Source organism: Triturus cristatus, chromosome 10, assembly GCF_964204655.1.
Source record: "Triturus cristatus chromosome 10, aTriCri1.1, whole genome shotgun sequence".
NCBI classification, from domain to species: Eukaryota; Metazoa; Chordata; class Amphibia; order Caudata; family Salamandridae; genus Triturus; species Triturus cristatus.
This window is the reverse complement of record NC_140593.1, coordinates 140375006-140391139: the sequence shown is the minus strand read 5'-3', so window position 1 is coordinate 140391139 and position 16134 is coordinate 140375006. Positions and strand designations below refer to the sequence as shown.

General features: G+C 45.3%; 1 protein-coding gene across 4 annotated transcripts in view; it reads right to left on the bottom strand.

The window, feature by feature from the left end:
• Positions 1–16134, bottom strand: part of ATP2C1 (ATPase secretory pathway Ca2+ transporting 1) — an 831636-nt gene that overhangs the window by 190351 nt on the left and 625151 nt on the right. For all 4 annotated transcript variants that reach the window (XM_085630651.1, XM_085630649.1, XM_085630650.1 and 1 more), the window contains one exon: positions 4735–4839. In XM_085630651.1, coding sequence (XP_085486777.1) covers positions 4735–4839 — 105 coding nt within the window. The remainder of the gene's footprint in view (positions 1–4734; positions 4840–16134) is intronic.

Here is a 16134-nt window from a genome sequence, read left to right as displayed (position 1 = left end):
TCGCAGTCCGTGAGCCACCACTGCAACTGTCTTGCAGTGCCCTCTGAGATCAGGACGTGGTCGGACAGGTTGCCCCGATGCTGGGCCCACTGGAACTTCAAGTCCCACTGCAGAGCCCGCATCTGCCACCTGGCATGATGTACCAGCAGGATGCAGGAGGCCATCAGACCCAGCAGCCGCAGGACCCACCTGACCGAAATCCGGGATAAAGGCTGAAAGATCGGAATCAGAGCCTGAATATCCCGAACCCGCTGTTCCGGAGGATAGACCCGGAACTGAGCAGAGTCCAGAACCGCTCCGATGAAAAGGAGCTTCTGGGAGGGACTCTGATGCGACTTGTGGAAATATGCGTCCTGCAAGTCCAACGCTACCATCCAGTCTCCAGGGTCTAGGGCAGCCAGAACCTGAGCTAAGCTGAGCATCTTGAACTTCTCCTTCCGGAGGAAGGTGTTGACGCTCCTGAGGTCCAAGATAGGGCTTAGGCCCCCTTTGCCCTTCTTGGGAACCAGAAAGTAGTGGGAACAACCACCCCGACCTACTTCTGGGCCAGGAACGCGCTCGATGGCCCCCTTGACCAAGAGGGCGGTAACTTCCTCCTGCAGAAGTCGCAAGTGATCCCCAGACATGCGGTGGTACTGCGGTGGCATGGCTGGAGGGGTCGCCTCGAAGGGGAGGGAGTAGCCCCTTCGGACGATTTTCTGCACCCACCTGTCTGATGTGATGGTACGCCAGTGGAGCAGGTGATGGCGAACTCTGCCTCCCATTGGCATTGAATGGGCCTGAAAGCTCGGACTAGCAAGGCTTTGAGGCAGATGCTGCTGGGGCAGATGTGGGCTGACCGGCTCTCTGTGCCCGTGCTCCGCCTGGGCGGAATCCACATCCGTGACCGCTTTGAGGCTGGTTCTGCAGCCTGTGGCTAGATGGACGTGTGGGGGCGCCCCTTCCTTGGCCACGAAAGGGGCGAAAAGCGGAAGTTTGCAGGCGCGGGCCAAGAGGCAAGGACTTGGCCGTAGCCCTGGACTACTTAAAGCGCTCCAGCGCACTATCCGCTTTGTCGGCGAAAAGGCGACAGCCATCGAAGGGCATGTCCATGAGGGTACTCTGGTCATCCCCGGAGAAATTCGTGGACCTCAGTCAGGCGTGGCGACAAATCGCCACCGTGGTCGCAATTGCCCTACCTAGTCCGTTGTGTCAAGCCTACATCGTATTGAGAACCGTGCTGCATCCCGCCCCCTGGCAAGAGCCTGGGCGTGCAGTGTCTGGGCCTCCTCTGGACACTGGGGCAGCACATCCGCCACCGTATCCCACAAGGAGTGGGTGTAACGGTCCAAAAGGCACGCGGTGTTGATAGACCGCAACCCCAAACTAAGGAAAGAAAACAGTTTCTTCCCAAACTGTTGCAACCTTTTGGATTCCCGATCCGGAGTAGCGGACGGGAAGGCGGTCTGGGAGGTAGAGGCCTGGATAACCAGGCTCTCACGGGTGTGGTGCACCGACAGAAAGCTGGGGTCGACCGGTGCGGGTCAGTGGCGCCGGGCTACGTTCCGGTTTACAGGAGGGACTGTGGAGGGCTTGGACCAGGTGCCCATCAGAACGTTAATCAGTGCCTCATTGAACTGCAGTAGAGGCTCCGAGGAGCTTACTGGCGGTTGAAGCACTTCGGTGAGGTTAGTCCTCACGGCCACTGCAGAGAGCTCCAGATGAAGGGCTTGGGCAGCCCTGCGCAGCACCAGAGAATAGGTAGCACCCTACTCCGTAGCCCTGGAGGGAGGAGAGATGAAGCCAGTGTCAGGGGAGGTGTCAAGACCACTGGCATCCCCCAGCTCTTCTGCCCAGTGTTGGCTTAACGGGCACTACTGTGCCAGAGGGTCCTCAGACCCCTCCCAGTCGTCCCAGTCATCCGACTCCTGGTAGACAGGCGAAAAGGTCTGAGCCGGGAGGTAGATGAATCTGTCATCCATCGGCGTCGCTCCGACACTGGGCCCAAACCGGGACTAAACCTGGGAACGACGTCGTCCAAAGACGGCGCTAGCTCCAAAGGGGTCGGCGCCGGCAGAGGGGTTGTAATGTCGACCGTCGTCGACCAGGATCCAGGCCTGGATCCCAAGGGGGCCTGCGGCATCGGGACCGACAACGGCGCCGGAGCCGCCGGCTCACTAGGCCTCCCAGTCGGGCCTGCGGGGCCCAAAGGCGCACCGGCAGGCCTCGACGGCAGAGCGAGACTACTCATGGCCACAAGGAAGTCTCGGATCTTCGTCGGAGTCGCATCAGGCCCAGGGACCAAAGGGTATGGGGCCGGATGCGACCCCATTGGCTGACTGAGCCGCGCGGGTGGTGCCACCCGTACCCTCAGCCGAGTCGCGCTACCGGCGAGGGGAGTCAGGAGAGCAATGTCGCCTCTTCGACTTCTTACTGCGCCTCAAATTACCGGAATGCGAGGACTTCGACCCAGACGAGCGGTGGTGGCTGCGGTTCCGCGACCAGTCCCTCGACCTCCTCCTCGACTGGGACCTGGAGCGGCACGGAGCAGACTGCCGGACCTCGAGCAGCTTGTGGGACCGCTCCCACCTAGCCTTCGAGGTCAAGGTCCGGCAGTCGAGGCACGACTCGGCATCATGGTTGGCCCCAAGGCAGTAGAGACACCGGCGGTGGTGATCCGTGACCGACATCAGGCAGTGACAGGCTTGAACCCGGGCATCCCTACCGGCACCAGGAGTAGAGGTCGACTCGAAATAGGAACCAAGAAAGTTCAAAAAGTTTAGTCAAAAAGTGACTAAAAGGGTATGCTCTTCCCGGACCTGCGCTTACTGGCGCGGAAAAAAGAAGAACTGACGTCAGCGGGCGAGGGCAGCGTCTAACTACTCCGACGACGTCATCCCGGCGATCACGATGCCGACGACGGACGCAGAGCCGCAGACGATGCCTAGCGACGTGCAAGGGTATTGCTGACGAAAATCTTTCCGGATCCAGCCTGACGCCAGGGGATATTCTAAGGTAAGGAATCCAACTAACGTGTTTCTTTCAGATGTGTTTTTTTCCAGATAACTTCGTCATTGCATTTGCTGCAAAGGGTAGAATCATGCCCAAGATGGTTGAAAGCACCATCTCCACGATTCCAAAACCAGGTAATGACCTGTAACACTGAGATTCGAATAGGCCCATTGCCTTGACAAACTGAAGTCAAACATTATACTAAAATACTTGCGTCCCAACTGGATGCCCTCTAACCAGTCTGGATTCATTATACATTGGCAGCCTTATGACAATACCTGCTGCATTGTCGACTTTGGTTAAAAAAAGTTAAAAGGCTGTCAGTCCCCACAGTACTAGTATTGTTAGATACAGAAAGATTTTGACTGAATGGGTTAGCGTGACCTCACTAAAACCCCAAAAACGTTTGGATATGAGCCCAATTGTATGGTTATGGCTATGGCAGGGCACCATGCATCCACATTTAGAGTTCGTCTCTACAGTAAATTGACACGCCCATTGATGTTGGGAAGGGGCACCTGTTTGCAGATTGATCCCTCCAGAAAACCAATAACATCTGGCCACATATAAAGAGAATAGTTACAGGCAGGACTCTCTGGGACTTTATACGGAAATCCAAACAAGACAGAGCCACACTTATCTAAGCAGTACATTGTCTGGGACTCGTTGGCGAGATGACTAGAGGAAATCACACTTCATCACCATGCAGCCCAATCGACTACAATCCTGCCTTCACATGACAGTGGTCCCTGGACATCCTCATACATGCAAGCAGGAAGATTGCCTCACAACTCAAAGGTTCTATAAGGCCACCTTTTTTTTTTTTGGAAGCCTGCAAAAATAATGAAATCCAACACTTTCACTATTCTCAGCTAAGACAATGGGTGCTGAACTTTCTTGTGAAAACAGTAGCCACCAAAGAACTAACTTTTCCAAAAATTAATTTCCATAACCAGCGATTTGAGGGGTACTTTTTCAGCCTTTTATAAATTCCTTTTGAAAGTCACCCTCGCACACCACTGTGCTTTTAAAGCACAATGTAGCAAAGTTCTGGGTGATGGAGAAGGAAGTCCGATGTAATCTTCAATGGCAAGAATTGTGATAGGCTCTAGCAGTATTCTGGGGAGAGAAGTACGCTATAAAGCCGCAACTGTTATCCAAGTCGACACTAAAGAAACTCTATCCTTCTACAAGCACTCATTGTAGAAGATGCTGCGGCCTTCTTGAAGACTTTTGACACATATGGTGGATTGTCCTCAGATTAAATCCTCCTGAAATTCAATTCTAGCATCCATGAAAATACTGGGCTCTCCCACCAAAGTTGTAATGTTGATAGCTAATCTGCAGCTCTGCATTTTTTATGAAAAACACATTTTCAAAAGTCCGACCTTTCAATGGTTGCAGGCAATAATATTATGGTTGCGGATGCTGCCTAGTTTGAGGCTCATCTTGTGATGCACCCTGGGCGTTTGTTAAACCACTGTGGTATGAGATATGAACCTGCATCATGAGCATAAAAGCGCTTTTCAATTTAAAGCATTAAAAAAAAAAAAAAAAAAAAAAAAAAAATCACCTTGTTGATTGAATCACCTTGCATCAAAAATATTTGATTTGAAAATCTGTTTAAGCTGATTTAAACATTTTGTTGCGCAGTACACAAGCATTTCATCAATTTATCATATTTAACATGTAAATCAATAATCTGGTTAACTTCAATATGGGACTGAATGAAGACATTTTTACCTGTTGTGTTCTGTGCACACTTTTGACAGCCATCCATTTTTGATCTGAGCTGAAGGGATACTCCGCTTTTTTGATGTAGTCTTGTTGGAGGCCTTCAAGTCCCATCTATAAAAATAAGTAAACAAATTACATCCTGATTCATAATGGATTAAACATTTTCCACCTTACCACCAAGATATGGTTAGAATTGGATGTATTATAGAGTTGGGAAACAGGAGGAGTAGTAGATCTTCAAAAACTTTAAAATATCATCAAATGGTTAGTTTTACAAATTTATTTTGCCAACCGGAAGAAGCTCTGCTCAGGATAATCAAAACCTAAATGCACCCCAGCGATGCCTGTTGTGTAATCATCCACAATGTTCTAAACTTGAAATGGCCTGTTTTTCAGCTATCACATTTCTCTCCTCAATCTGCTCTTTACTAATTTAATTCCCTATTAAACTCATCTCTGGATAAGAACTGAAGCAAGATGTGGATGTTGAAGAAGGACCCATGCAAAATTGATGATTTTGCAGCAAAAACACACACAATCAGATCGACCTAGGTTTTATCACTATATTGGCACTACCCGTTTTCTCATTATAGTTGTTGCTGGAGGGTATATAGGAGATGCAGAAAAGGCAGGCAGGCCACACCTTTACAGTTCACAATCTCACGTTTTAAAGTAGTGTTCCTCAGGACTTGCCCTTAAGCCCTACCTTGTTTAACATATACATCCAGCCTTTAGCTCAGGTTGTAGAATCTTTTAGGCTTAAGCTGGTATCATATGCCGACGATACCCAGCCTGTACTTTCACTCACGGACACTTCACCACTTGACATTAACAATTTCCAAAAAGGCATGCTTGGGGTGGCAGAGTGGATGACTAATAACTGCCTACTTCTGAATGTGGACAAGACTGAGATTCTTCTTGCTGGCAAACATAGCCCTGTTTGGGATGACCATTGGTGGCCCGACTCCCTTGCGCACCCCCCTGTAACAAAAGTAGCCTATTCAAAATCTAGGACTCTGGCCTTCAAGGTTCAAGCTAAATTTGTTGCCGGCACTTGTTTTGGTCTTCTGAGAAGTCTTAAACCTATTCTGAGGCTTTTCAACCCCCCCGCCTTTTTGCCAAATTACAATTCAGGCAGCCATTCTGTCTTGGGTGGACTATTTTTATATTCATTTTAAGACTCTGTCGCCCATAAGATTCTATATTCCCAGGGGCCCCGTATTCTGAGCCAGCTTATTTCATCCTACCAGTCCACAGGCTCCCTCCGTACCACCAACCAGAGCTTGGCTATAGTTCCCAGAGTCAGGAGAGTTAGAGTGGGGGGTTACTGTTTTCGTGCTCAGGGCCTTTGGGATGCTCCTCCCCTCACTATAAGAAATACTCAACCATCTTCTAATTAGGAAATCTATATAAACTTGGCTTTTCTCAATTTACCCTCTTCCCCTTCTTTTCTTTGGGACTGTCGGCAGCAGTTGTGTGCTTACGGCCTAGTGCTGGCAAGCCCCATTGTGGGGCCAGCCATGCGCTCTATAAATCTCATAACATACCATAGCAAAACAATAAAACATAACGTAACCAAAAATATACTATAACAAAACATGACAACTTTACGCACACAACACGGCGCACACAACATAACATCCATGTTCTGCTATTCATTGGGTTGCGTGTCTCAATTTGAGTAATTTTATGGGGTGCCTTTGGTTTCAGCAAAAGCGTACACCAGTCATAAACACGGAGTATTTGCACTTGCCAGTGCAATTTTAAGAGTATGGAAGGGAGCGTAGATCCTTAGTATATGCCGCATGATAAGGACCAAGACAATAAATCCACAGAACCAATTGTTATTTTCCTGTGTATGGTTGGACATCAAACATGTACACTGACATTTACTGGATTTTTAGTCCTTCCAATGACCACCATATTGAAGGCAATGGAAAGATCAATACTAAGGCATTTTATGGAATTATTTGGAAATGAATAGGCTTCTCTGATGTGGACTATGGCCGATTTTTTTTTCTCATAACTTCTCTTTCCATGCTTGTGCTTGGCTAGGTTAGCGATTTCGCGATAATTTGGCAGGCCTTTAAGGTTGCTGATATTTTTCCAAGAGCCTGATACTGATGACACGTTCTAGAGGACTAGTAAGTACCATCTTTAAAAAAAGAAGTGTTTTTGGTATCCCCAAAAATGATGGGGAAAACTGTATTAAGAATATGGCTGGGCATAGTTTCATAAATAAGCTGAATGTTTTTATCTATGTGACCAGAGTCAGCATTTCACCAGGCTCTCTTAATCCGAATATCCTAAGCCCAACCAAGGGAGAGCGCCCAACACCCCGCAGGGGCAGACAGCACCCCAAAAGCCTCAAGGAACACAAGGGTCACCTCGAACCCAGTGAGAAGAGGTAGAGCCAGAGGCAGGGCCCACAGGAAGAAATACATGCACTGAGATAGAAAAGAGCTGAAAACACCTTTGCCGCAAGCAGCGGACAAGGCCAGAACGGCGCCATCGTCAACAGCACAGGCGGAAGAAGAAAAGCACTATTGCGCGAAGCCCCAGCAGAACCAGAGGCAGGGGCGCAAGGAAACACAAGAGCACAACTGAGGAGTAGAACCAGCAGTCCTGCACAGGCAAGCGCTGCCAGCAATAGGCAACACCACGGAACAGCGCACCCAGGAAAAGGCAGACGCCAGCCGAAGGCAGAGGCCAGGGAGGACCAGGACACACCCCAAGGGAGGGGCCGGCCCAGAACACACACACACACACACACACACACACACACACACACACACACACACTGACCCACGAAAAAGTGGAGGGACCCGAAGAAAATAATTGACGGAGGACGGGCCCAAGCCGGCCACCAGAACACATAGGCCAAGGAAAGCCAAACCCATCAGGCAGAGGACCAAGCCAAAACACAGGACAAAAGTGCGGAACCTCCACAACACGATGCTGCAGACCGCAGGCCAGACCGGCTGAGCGGCTTGGCGACAAGGAGAAGGACAGACCTAGCGCAAGCTGCTCCAAGACAATTGGCAAGAAAATCGCACCTGCGATGTACCGGAACGCCATGGAGAGCAAGGAACCCGAAAGGGTGACCACACCTCCCCAGCACGACAGAGCTATGTAATAGCTACAAGTACCCCTCTTAGGGTAGGTTACGTCCCAAGTACCATGAGAACACCTCTTAGGAAAAAATTTCCGCAGCAGAGGACAAAACAGAAAGACCTGTAGAAAAAACCCGCAGACGGCTTACCAAGCAGCCAATAAAGAAGAGACAGAAGGCCCAATCTCAGGGCCTACCGGGCGTACCAACAGTCAAAACCACAAGTCAACAAAGGGTCGGACCAGCAGCCAACAGCACCAAGGGCCAAACAAAAGGACCCCAAGGCACATCAACCAGACAGAACACACAACCTGAAAGTTGATCAGACGACACCAACTTCCACGGCAAGTGAGACTGAGTCGGACATCTCAGTTGAAGACACCATTAGCCTTGATCCAACATCCCACCAAGTGAATTTTTTTAGAAGAGTACCGCCACCTGCGCCAGAGCAGGCGGACATTGAAGGAGGCTCCGGTGAAGAACACATCAGGTTGGAGGGGACGGGGTCGAGGCAGCGGACGAGGAAGCGCAGAAATAGAAGGAAAAGACTTCAACAACGATGGGAGAAGAGGCAGAGCAAGGGGCGGCATGGGAAATTACAGAACCCGCTCCAGAAGAATGCGCTGATGGATTTGGAAATGGTAAATAGAACTATCATTAACTTGTCCAGCAGAATCATGACAGACTTAGAAAAAAGGACCTTATGTCTGGGTCTGTCATTTTGCCCATCAAGAGCTTTTAATTATAGAGAGGCCAGAATAGACTTGCTTAAGTTTATCAGAAAGTTGAAGTTGAGAAAATGGCACACACTAAAAAGGCTGGGAAACAGCAATAGGTCGAGATTCCCCATCTCTAGACACCAGGATGAGATCACTACTGGTGAAATGGACACTATCAATTTGATTGAATTGGAACAAGAGGGTTTAGGGGAGGCTGGTGGGGTTGTGAACAATCCTGCCAACCTACCAAGTGGTGACAACAGGCATACCAGCAATACCCAGATCCTGAATAGTTTTGGGGTAACTACTGATGACAGTGCACTTTCAGGTTTCAGACCCAAATCCACTTTCCTTCCCTCTCTACCACATGACAATATAGACACTTTTCATGATTGTGTTACCAAAGCCCTGTGTACTTTCAGATCTAAGAAGAACAATCCCAAGCATAACAATCTTTCTCATGACCAGAGGCAGGCTCTCCAGGATCTTGCTGAGGATACGAGTGTGGTGATACGTCCCGCGGATAAGGGGGGCAACATAGTCATTTTGAACAGAGACAAATACATAGCCGAGGCCCACAAACAACTGGGGGATTCAAAAAGCTATATATCGGTTTCCACAGAGGTATACAACCAGAGTGTTATTGATCTATGGGACAAACTCACATTGTGGAAGGACAAGGGGATTTTGGAATGGGAGGAATATAGATATTTAAAAAATGACCACCCGGTACTTCCAGTACTCTATCTTCTTCCCAAGTTGCACAAAAACCCCATCGACCCCCCGGGGCACCCCATAGTGTCATCCAGAGGGAGTGTGGCAGAATATGTTTCTAAATATGTAGACCACTTTCTGAGAGATTATGTCATGACCTTACTGAGCTATGTGAAGGACACCGAGAATTTTCTCAATAAAATTCAAGACATCCAGTGGGGCGAGGATTCTTTCCTCATCACACTTGATGTACAATCACTGTACACCATCATCGATCACAAACAGGGGTTGGAGGCATGTGACCATTTCCTGAGTAACAGACCACTCAGACTCAGAGAGCACAGTAGGATGCTGTTGGAGATGATAGATTTCTGTCTTTCCAACAACATCTTTCTGTTTGACGGGGCCCGCTACAGACAAACAGGTACCGCGATGGGTTCATGCTTCGCCCCGAGTTTCGCTAATCTTTTCATGGGGTGTTGGGAGGAGATGATATTTGCCAATCCTGAACACACACATTATTTTGAACATGTAACCGCGTGGATGCGGTACATAGATGATTTATTCATCATTTGGAAAGGGGGTGAGGGGGGAAGCACATGAATTCATCAAATGTCTCAACACTAACCCTAACAACATCATCCTCACGGGTCACGTCAGCAACACAGGGGCTGAATACTTGGATGTCAAGATTGACATCATTGACAACCAAATACGGACCACTCTTTTTAGAAAGGCAACAGCAGGCAATAGCATCCTCCATGCACTCAGCAGCCATCCTGAAACTCTTAAATGGAGTATACCTTATGGTGAGCTGTTGAGGGCGAGGAGGAACTGCAACACAGACGAAGCTTACCAACAAGTCAGTCAGGAGATGCTAGAAAGATTTAGAATCAGAGGATACCCCAAATGGGTACTCCTCAAAGCAAGAGACAGAGCCAACATGATCTCTAAAACATCGACTTTGTTGGACAAACCCACACAGGCCATGGCGGAAGATGATGATATCACACGTATCATCATGACGTACAACACCAACTCAGACAGTATCAAGAATATTCTAGTTAAGAACTGGAATATTTTAAGGAATGACAACATTGTCGGCAGCAGCATTCCCAACCGGCCCAGTATCACGTATAGGAAAGGGAGAAACAGAGATATGTTGGTGCACAGCGATGTGACCACATATCCCCAGAGACATGCACATGGCCTACAGGGATTTTTTCCCTGTGGCCATTGTAAGGCGTGCAGGAAAAGCACGTTTCTCAAAAAGACCTCATACAATGGGGTGGAGAAGACCATTGAGCAATTCCTTACGTGCAGTACCACGTTTGCTATCTATGTCATAGAGTGCCCATGTGAACTTTGGTACATAGGCAGCACCACGCTTCAAGCAAAAAAGCGGGTACTGGAACACAGTAGGGTCATCACTCATGTGGATGAGAAATACCCTGTTGCACGACATTACAGAGACCATCACTTTTCTGACCCCACTTTGCTTAGATTTTTCAATTTGGAGCAAATCATGAGTAACGCTAGGGGGGGCAACAGGGCGTTGAGGCTGAGACAGAGAATCCAAATACATTGTGGACTTCCAGACCAAGTCTCCTGGGGGTCTTAACCAGGACGAAGAATTGGCCATACATCTGAGGGAATGAGCCAGTCATGGTCAACTTCCACGCATGATTTCTAGCCATTTTTGGCTGAGTTTCTACCTTCTTTTACAAAGGTTTTGGGTTTTAGATGTGTACATTCTATACCCCCCCCCCCTCCCCTAAACCCCCCCCCTTTTTTTTTAGGTCATTTCCTCTCCTCTTCCATTAACAACATGTACTAGGATTATTATTATTTTTTGCAATAACATGTAATTCATATATGAAATGTGAGTATGTTGAGTATTGCAAACATCAAGGGATTTGATTGTGATTTTTTAATCTCTCTTTTTTTAATTTTGTTTCAGGAGGAAAGGAAGGGGCCCCAACACCGGCACTCACTCTTCACGGGCATCCTACCCTTTTCCCCTCATCTTCACTTTTCACTGGTAGTACTGTGAGATTGGGCATATGAGAACTGTGGACCACCACCTACCTTTTTTCCAACACTGTCAGCCTGTATATCTGGTCATTACAGTCTTTCTATTCTCTTTTTATCATTTTGCTATGTGTATTGAGAGTGGTCAACTCCCTGGATGGTGACAAGAGGGGGTTATGCAATATAGGGGCACTTGCCCGGTTATCTAATAAGGCTCTGAGCACACATGAAGAGTTTATGCCATGTCGATCTTAATTGATGTTCAGATCGTTTACTGTTCTTTTGGGCATTTATGTCTCCATTGGTATCGTACTAGACACAGCTACTTTTAAACATACAGATCAGGACATTTGTCCAATGCAAATTACCTTCATGAACAATTTGTGTGTATTTACATTTGCAGATGTGATAATGCTGTGATTTATGTCTCACTTGATGTTATGGTACACATTGGTGGCATTTACACCACTACTCAGATAATTTCTGTGTGTATTTTTAGAGATAACAGAAGATTAGGATGGCACTTTTTTCTATCAGTTCTGCAGCAAAGCATTAGCAATGCATGTGTTACATAACAATGTTAATACAGGTTTAGACCTTTCCAAGATGTCCGCCGCAGCTACTCGGCACAATTTTTGGTTGTCCTATGTTCATTTTCATAGCCCATCGGTACTTAGTAAGCCAGCAGTACGAGCACCATTATTCACTTCATCAAGACTCTTGTAGTTGAAACGCGTTGTGAATCAACACCCCTTTGCCGCATCATCTGCATTGTGGAATCTTTTGGTATTGAGAGCGTACGTTATTGGACATTTACTGAATATATATATATATATATATATATATATATATATATATATATATATATATATATATATTTATTTATTTATTTTCCGTTGTCTGTTAACTTGTTAATAGTGTGGGTGCTATTCCTGTTAATTGGATAAGCAACATTTGCTGCAACTACAAGGAAACTGGGCACGAAAGTTTGATGGGCCAAGGAAAGCGCTCAGAAGGATTGTTCCTCAAGATCAGGAAATCCAAGATACCTCTGAATCAAACGTGAGTACAGACGCAGAGCAATCAGGGGAGGAATTTAGTGAAACAGCCATGCCCTCCTCAATACAAAGTCGTTTTTTAGAGGAGTTCAAACTAATGCGCAACTCACGACAAAGAGGGGGACGCGGCAGGTTCCAAACATCAAGGAGAAGAAATGCAGCCGGAAAACAAGACGGGGCGGCCACTCAAAGCCAAAATCAAGGAATCGCCTGGCAAACCCGCAGCAAAAGAGGATCCAAAAATTAGAGAACCCTGATAATCTCACTATTGTTAACTTGACTCAAAAACAACTAACGGAGGAACAAGAATCTGTTCTTAAAAAAGGCCTAACTGTCTGTCCAGCAAAAAGGTGTGAATATACACAAACACGGATCGATCTATATCTTTTTTCCAGGAAGTTAAAAATGATGAAATTTTTCAAATCCAAAAACGTGCAAGGAAATATCAGTGGCGCACCTCAGCAGATTTCTGTCCCTGATCCAACAACAACCCTTACAGGGGATGACCTTGAAACATTGTGTGTACTTTCCAGTCAAGAAACAATGGGATTAGGTGCTACTAAAGATATTTCCCGTATCCAAAGCTTTGGTATTGAACAAATTGCGCCAAAAATCCATTTCAAGCAAATATCAACCTTTGTTCCAGTTACTCCTTACGACTCTATAGATATCTTTGAGGAATCAGTGAAGAAAGATCTCATGGCATTGAGACTCTCAGAATCTACGAACTTATCCAACAACCTTACCGTGAAAGAAAGGACTGCTCTTTCACAACTAATGGATGACCCAAACATAATTTGTAAACCCTCCGACAAAGGAGGGAATGTGGTATTAATGACGAGAAAGTTTTATGTGGAGGAGGCAATGAGATTACTCTCAGACAGATCATGTTATTCTCCTATTGTTAAATCTGAGTATATTGCAAGTATCAATGAATATCATATATTGATTCAGAAATGGTTTGATCGACATATGCTCAATTTTGATGAATTCAAATATCTAACATGTCCATATCCCACTACAGCGACTTTCTATCATTTACCCAAAATCCATAAAAATCAGGACAGACCGCCAGGTCGCCCTATCGTGTCATCCATTGGGTCATTAACAGAGCATATGTCTCAGTACATTGATTTTTTCTTGAGGGAGTTTGTGGTAACATTGTCTTCTTATATCAAAGACACGACGCATTTCATCTGTAACATTGCCAATACACCTTGGGAGTCTGACATGCTCATGATTGTCTTGGACATTACAAGCCTCTACACAATCATTAAACATGAGCATGGTGTGAAGGCAGTGGAATATTTTTTGAAGGAGAGATCTCTCCAATTCGCTGAGCACAATATCATGCTCACTGAATTTATTCTGTTCTGCCTCAATAACAACATTTTTTTGTTTGACAAACAACACTATCGTCAGATCCAGGGTACAGCCATGGGCACCTGCTTCGCCCCCAGCTATGCGAACCCCTATTCGTAGGCTGGTGGGAGAGACAGGTGGCCTGGGCTGATACATATGAACATTGGACTAAAAATGTTGTTTTATGGTATAGGTACATAGATGACCTGTTTATCTTGTGGAAGGGACCTAAGGATGAAGCTGAAAAATATATTTCAGCACTTAATACAAATACTTTGAATCTTCATTTATCTGGACAAATTAGCACGCAACAAGTCCCCTTCTTGGATCTTAAAGTCTTTGTCCAAGACGGGAGCATATGTACCACTCTCTTCAGAAAAGAGACTGCAGGGAATTCAGTATTAGAAGCACAGAGTAGCCATCAAAAATCTCTAAAAAACAGCATCCCTTACGGCGAATTACTACGTCTAAAAAGAAATTGTTCCCGTGAGGTTGATTTTCAATATGAAGCATCATCTGCCATTGAAAGATTTCGATCATGTGGCTACTGTCCTAACCTACTAATGAAAACCTTAAGTAAGGTTAACAAAATCTCAAGACAATCCCTACTAGACACAAACCGTGCTAAGACTAGAACAACATCAGACATTTGCAGATTTATTACAACTTTCTCTAATGAGACAAATACCCTGAGAAAGATTCTTTGCCGGAACTGGCACATACTGAAAACAGATGTAATAATAGGCGACATCTTACCACCCTATCCACAAATAACCTTCAGAAGATGTAGATCCTTAAAAGACAAATTGGTTAACAGTCACTATGAACCTATTCCTTTTGTCCAACCTATCAGTAAAGTCTCCGGTTTCTTCCCTTGTCTGAAATGTAAGGCGTGTAGGAACAGTAAAAAGGTATCTTCATACAATGTCCCTGGTATGAAAAAACCGAGACCAATCAACAAATTGATGACTTGTAATACGCCATTTAGCGTCTACTGCCTTACATGTCCTTGCCCAAAGCAATATATTGGCAGCACGATCCACCCCACAAAAAAGCGCATCCTAGAACATGCCAGAGCAATTGAAAAACAAGACACCTCATACCCTGTAGCGAGACATTTCGCACAACATCACAATAGTGACAGAAATCTATTGTCGTTTTTCTGCCTTGATCATGTCCCAGTCAGTGACCGAATGGGAAATCGGGAATTGAGGCTGAGGAGATTAGAATCTCGCTTTATTATTGACCTCCAAACCACAACACCTTATGGTTTGAATACAGAGGAGGAACTGTCATGTCACCTAGGTAAACGCTGAAACAGTATAATCTTTCGATATTTGGGGACTAAGATGGCAGAGTGTTTTTCCTGCTTCACTGTGATGAATATATTACTGTCACTTTATGCCCATACAGGGCTCAATTATGTCTAGAGAGTTTGAAATGAATTATATGTAAATATTTACTTTTGGTTAAATGCAGAATCTTGAATTAATTATTGTAGGCTGACTTGACTCATTCAGGGTAATAACTCGCCTTAAATTGACCGCCTGTCTAATTATTTACTTTATTGGTTCCAAAATGCTTTTCTCACTTGTAATAATGAATTAAGAATTATTTACTGGTGATGCTAAATATATAGTATTTTTTCAAGCGAACAAAAGTCCGATCTAAACTGTATTTTTAGTCTTTTCACTATGTTTATGTTTAAGTGAACCGGAACTAGATCATGTGAACCGGATATAATACTGCTCACGTAACCTGCACATTGTAACTCAGTCGAAAAAGGCGCGAACGCCGAAACGCGTCCTGGTGTTACTGCTGCTATCTCGAAACAATGCAATAAATAATCGCATCGAGAAACCTTGCTGAGTGCGGTCTCCTTCATTCTTTGAGTGAAGTCCTTGGAGCTATATATATATATATATATATATATATATATATATATATATATATATATATATATATATATATATATATATTTTTTTTTTTTATTTATTTTCCGTTGTCTGTCAACTTGTTAATAGTGTGGGTGCTATTCCTGTTAATTGGATAAGCAACATTTGCTGCAACTACAAGGAAACTGGGCCTACCATTACGTGGAAATATTTGTATTTCTTATTATTTTTAGATGTCTGTGATATTGTATATATTACAGTTCACAAATTGTGGATGCTTCTTAATCTATTGATGTTTTTTAATTCTTGTTTTAACAATTTTAACTTTAGAATGCAATTGTTATGGATTATGCTAAACACAACAAAGAATTGATATGATATATGACAGAATTAGGTACTATAGCTGTCTACAGATGTAACCACAGGTCACCAGGGAATTCAACTGTAGGAACGGCAGCTGATGTTAATATGCATAGCCAAGGTAGCAACTTATGTCATCCAAAGCAATACACTAA